The sequence below is a fragment of the Chrysochloris asiatica genome, unplaced genomic scaffold, assembly GCF_000296735.1.
Source record: "Chrysochloris asiatica unplaced genomic scaffold, ChrAsi1.0 scaffold00165, whole genome shotgun sequence".
NCBI classification, from domain to species: Eukaryota; Metazoa; Chordata; class Mammalia; order Afrosoricida; family Chrysochloridae; genus Chrysochloris; species Chrysochloris asiatica.
This window is the reverse complement of record NW_006408683.1, coordinates 5,928,804-5,934,622: the sequence shown is the minus strand read 5'-3', so window position 1 is coordinate 5,934,622 and position 5,819 is coordinate 5,928,804. Positions and strand designations below refer to the sequence as shown.

Below are 5,819 nucleotides of genomic sequence, written 5' to 3'. Positions count from 1 at the left end.
ATTGTTTCGTTCTGCTGTGCATGGGGTCACTATGAGTCAGTTCCGACTCGATGGCACCTGACAACAACAACAACATTTATGTTAATAAAGTAAAAGTTAATCTTAAAAAATATGTTAAATACCAACATTATGCATGGTAGATCAGAGGAGAAATAAATGGTTTTATTTTTATTTTAAACTTTTCTCTTCTTAGGGTCTGGAAAATATCAATACCAATGAGAAAAGATGATGTGATTAAGGATCTTAAAGGAAACAATGTGGCTTTTCAAGATTGCTTTATTGCACAGTTTCGTTTTCTGCTGACTCTTCCTTTGCTGACTATACCTGAGATTCCTGGTGATTTACCACTGTCTTCACCAAGAGGTAGCCAAGTAATGATTGACTGGTGTGAGTGTGTCCCTTCATCTGCTATTGTGGTAACTGACAAGGAAACCTTTCAAACAAATGATTCATTTCATACTTGGACAAAAATCAGAGTGCCCCCAGGCATTCTGAATGATGCTGAAAGACACAGTGTAACAGATGTGTGCCTATTAGAGGATAAAATATTTTTTTTAATAAATGATATTCTTTACCTAAAGGATTTTAATACATTTACAAGACTTGGAAGAAATGAAAATATCCCTGATAATGGGATTGTTGGTATCACATCAAGAAGATGGTGTTGGCTCAACTATTTACTCAAGGTTAGTAAAAGAGTACATAAACACATATTATACCTACACATAGCTTCAATATATTTATTATATAATTTATTCAGTAAGTCCCTGGAGAAGGACATTATGCTTGGTAAAGTGAAGTGTCAGCAAAAAAGAGGAAGCCCTCCCAAGAAGATGGAATGACACCTTGGTGGCAACAATGAGCTCAGACATAACAACAGTTGTGAGAATAACACAGGATTATTCAGTGTTTGTTCTGGTATGCACAGAGTCACTATGAGTCAGAACCGACTCAACAGCACCAAAGAACAGTAGTCAGGAGTCTTTGCTTTATAGAGTTATTTTATTTAAGGCTGAAAACAGCTTTCTTTCCATTTAAACATTTTTGTTAGTTTCTTTTTAGTAAGTCAATCTTTTTTAAAACCCTCATTTTGTTGATACATTTTGTTTTCTGGGTTTTTTGGTTGTTTTTTTTTTTTAGATAGTTGTCTATGTTTTTCTTTTGTTCTCTGATTATGTTTAACATTATTGTGTTGTATTTTTCCATTCAGTCTTCCATAATTGAGATTTCACTTTTTTAATCATGTTCATTTAGATGAGTCATCTTATCTTTGTCTTATGATTTTTTGTTGGAGCATTGGAATTTTCAGGGGGTGTTACCTTTCTTATTGTTGTTGTGAAGTGCCATTGAGTTGGTTCCGACCCATAGCGACCCTGTATAGGGTTTCCAAGGAGCAGCTGGTGAGCTTGAACCACCAACCTTGCAGATTAAACGGCTTTGCAGTCTGGCGCATTAACGCACAGCGCCACACCAGGACTCCCTTTCTTACTTCTCCCCAATACTTGGTGGGTTTGCCCACACTGTTTTCTTTGAGAAACTCTTAGGTAAACAGAGCCTTCAGCCTTTGTTTATAGCTTCTTCTCCCTCTTGGATTTGATTAGAATTAGAAAGTTCCAGATTACCATTTTCAATTTTCAGTGTCTCCTTCACATACCAGAGAACTAGCAAGGGGTGCAGTCACTCAGGTGAGATGTCGTTAAGTGATTTCGAGTCAATTCCTACCCATAGTGACCCTGTATAGGTTTCTAAGGAGCAGCTCTGGTGAGCTTGAACCACTGACCTTGTAGTTCGAATAACTTTGCAGTCTGACGCATTAGTCCACAGTGCCACACCAGGACTCCAGTCAACATAGCAAATACCAAAGAATCTGTCTACCAGGGGACACAATCCTGCCTCTCTTTGTCTCTCTGTGTCTCATTATTATTCCCTCCCCTGCTTGTTTTCTGCAACCAGTTGGAATGTGCACACCCAATGTGCTCCCTGTGGGAGCTGAGTGTTGCTCTCTGGTTTTGCCAAAAGGTTCCTTCCCTGCTCTTGAGGGCTACTTATAGCTGATTTGGCATTCAAGGAAAGCACAGGCAGACTTTTATCCATATCAAGAGGAAGTAGTGCTTGTACCTTCCAGATGGACCTTCAAGAGATCTGCCTTATTGATTATAGAGCTCTTAGTGGTGCTGTGGTGGTTGGTGGGGCGGCTTCCTTTAAGTAGTCTTCTTTTTAGCTCCACTGTGGGGTACATTCTGTAGGAGCTCATGTCAATCCAGTAATCTACACTTAAGTGGTTAGGAAAGGAGCTGGCATGCTTTGAATGGACCCTCAGGATGATCTGCCTGGTTGCTTTCAGAGTCTCATTGGTAGTATGTTAATAGCGTAGGCAGACTCCACTGAAGATGCCTCCATCAGCAGTCCTCAGTGCCAAGTGGAGGGGGTCACAGACAGATGCAAACTGACCTCCAGGGAGATCTGTCCTGTTGACTTTGAAGTCCTGAGAAATGGGGTGCACAAGCAGGTAGGCAGAGTGCTGGCTATGGGTTTTCTGTAGCAATTCACAGCAGCCTGGCAGTTGACAGTGACTGGGTGAAGGAGGAGATGTCACACTCCAAATGGACCTGCAGTGAGGTCTGATTTGTTGCTATCAGAATTCCCTGGCAGTATGTTGGTTGTGAGTACAGGTTCCACTCAAGATGCCCACCTCCCAGCACATTGCAGCCTCAGTAAGTTATCCTGATTTCCAACTGGAAGGGAGGGCAGACAGATCTGAAATGATGTCCAGGAAGATCGTTCCTGGGTTTTTTTTGGAAGTGTGAGCTATGGAGTATGTAGGCAGGAAGGCAGGGAAATAGTGAGAGTGCTGACTATGAGAACAGGCCCCACTGCAAAGACCCTCTAAAGCAATTTGTAGCAGCTTGGCAGTTACCAGTTACTGGGAGAGGGAGTTACAGCTCTATCCTTCTTCCTCAACACCTCGGACACCTCTTTATAGAGTTGCATTCTAACAACAGAAAACAAAATGGATTTTTTATATTATTATGTTAAGTAGTTTAGTCATATTAAGAAGACTTGTTTTACTTTGACATAGGCCAAAGATCCAAAATATTATTTTTCCCAAAGACTCTGTGAACTCTCAAAACCTATATTAAAAAATTGATAGAGTACACAAACCACAGCCTCATATACCTTGAGTTGTTGTTGTTGTGAAGTGCCATCGAGTCGGTTCCGACCCATAGCGACCCTGTACAGGGTTTCCGAGGGTGTAAATCTTTACGGGAGTACAGAAATAAATAACCTGTAAGTAAATGTGCCAGACTGCAAAACCATTTGAACTGCAAGGTCAGTGGTTCAAGCTCACCAGCTGCTCATTGGAAACCCTGTACAGGGTCGCTATGGGTCGGAATCGACTCGACGACACTTAAGAACAACAACAACAAGTAAAAAAACAACAACAACAAAAAAAATTAGAAACTGGAATCCTGGTATGGCTCAGTAGAATAAGCCCACCAGCCATTCCTTGAAAACCCTATACAGGGTCGCAGAGTCAGAAACAACCTGATGACACGTAACAAGAACAGCAATTAGAAATTCTTTGAATTGAACTAAACTAAAACAACACGTCAAAATTTGTAGGATGCTGTGTAAACAGAACCTAAAGGATTATTATATTATATTTTATATATATATATTATATTAATAGCCTATGTTATGTCCTCTGCCCTTTTTTCATTTGATTATTTGTATTTTTCTGGTTGAGGTATTGACATTTTCTATAAATTTTAGAAACGAATCCCTTGTCTGATTTGTCATTGCCAAGTAATTTTTCTCAATATGTGGGTTCTCTTTTTACTCTTTTGGTGAAATCTTTTGATGTATATTAAGTGTCTAATTTTTAGGAGGCTCCAGTTGTCTAATTTGACTTCTGCTGTTTGTGTATTTTCAGTTATGTTTGATAGTGTATTTATGTCATGTACTAGGGCCCTACATTTGTCCCTGTTGTTGTTTTTTTAAATTGATTATCTTTATAGTTCTAAATTTTACATTTAGTTATTTGATCTATATTGGATTAATTTTGTAAGATATGGGTCCCATTTCATTTTTATGCAAATGGATGTCCAATTTTATCAGAATTCTTTGTTAAAGGAAACAATCTCTTCACCACTTAATATATTTCAGTCCTTTGCCAAAGACAGTTGTACAGAATTGGGTGGATTTACTTCTGGATCCCCAATCTATTCCATTGGTCTATGTGTCTGTCATTGTACCTGTACCAGGATATTTTGACTACATGACTATATGGTAGGTTTTGAGATTGGGAAGTGAGAGGTCTCTTACTTTGTTCTTGTTTAGTAGTGCTCTGCTTACTCTGGGTCTCTCTTTTCCATATAAAATTGGTGATTAGTTTTTCCATCTCTTTAAAGAAATGATGTTGAAATAATTATATCTGTAGATTGCGCTGGGTAGCATTGAAAGTTTCACAAAGACAAATCTTCCTATCCATGAGCATGGTATATTCTTCAATTTAAATCCAATTAAATCTAATTCCATTTTAATGCAATTTAAAAATGGACAGATTACATGAACAGACATTTCAGCAAAGAAGACATTCAGGTGGCCAATAAATGAAAAAATAATTGTTATAATTTTACACTATTGTTTTAAGTGCCATCAAGTCAGTTCTGACTTATAGTAACCATGCATAGGGTTTCCAAGGAGTGACTGGTGTGTTTGAATCACCGACCTTGTGGTTCAAACCGAGCTTGTGCTCCAGTGCTTATCCTACAGTACCACTCTAGGACTCATTGGCCATTGTTATTATTAAGTGCCGTCTAGTCAGTTCTTAAGGAGCTCTGGTAGCATAGTGGTTACAAATCGGGCTGCTAATCTCATGGTCAGCAGTTGGAAACTACCAGCTGTTCTATGGAAGAAAGATGAGGCTTTCTGCTCCTGTAAAGATTTACAGCCTCGGAAACCCTATGCAGGGTCGCTGTGAGTTGGAACTGACTCCACGGCACATAACAACAACAACAGTCAGTTCTTACTCATAAAGACACACTGTATAAGGTTTCTAAGGAGCAACTGGTGGGTTTGAACTGCCGACCTTGTGGTTTGCAGTCCAGTGCTGATCCTACAGTGTCACATCAGGAGTCCATTGGCCATTGTTATTGTTGTTGTTAAGTGCCATTGAGTTGATTATGAACCATAGTGACCCTGTATAGATTTTCCAAGGAGCAGCTGGTGAGTTTGAGCCGCTGACCTTGCGGTTCAAACAGCTTTGCAGTCTGGCACATTAACCCACAGCGCCACACCAGGACTCCCCATTGGCCATTGTTGTTGTTTTTAAGTGCTGTCGAGTCAATTCTGACCCATAGCAACTCTGTTTTAGGATTTCTGAGGAGCAGCTGGTGAGCTTGAACCACAAACCTTGCAGTTCAAATGGCTTTGCAGTCTGGTGCATTACACAGCACCACACCAGAACTCCGTTGTTGTTGTTGTTGTTAGGTGCCATTGAGTTGGTACTGATCCCTAGTGACCTTATGCAGAGCAGAACAAAACACTGCCCAATCCTGGGCCAACCTCACTACTCTCTCTGTTGTTCCAAGGTTGTGTATGCATTATTATTTACCTCTGTCCCACTTAGCCCATGCGAACCTGCCTACTTGTTCTCTCCTCTGCTTTGTTCTTCCATTTCCCTCTCCCCTTTTGTGTATTGCCCCCCTCCCCAGCTCCCTAACTATCCTGTGTCTACTCCCTGTCCTGTGCTCTGCCTTCTCCTCCCACCCCTCACCCTACCCCCAACATCCCAGCAATCAGCAAAGAATTCCCCC

The 5,819-nt window shown here is 40.4% G+C and overlaps 1 protein-coding gene across 1 annotated transcript in view; it reads left to right on the top strand.

The window, feature by feature from the left end:
• Nucleotides 1–5,819, top strand: part of LOC102831656 (chromosome unknown open reading frame, human C1orf101) — a 274,431-nt gene that overhangs the window by 86,554 nt on the left and 182,058 nt on the right. The window contains exon 7 of the mRNA XM_006871286.1: nt 194–686. Coding sequence (XP_006871348.1) covers nt 194–686 — 493 coding nt within the window. The remainder of the gene's footprint in view (nt 1–193; nt 687–5,819) is intronic.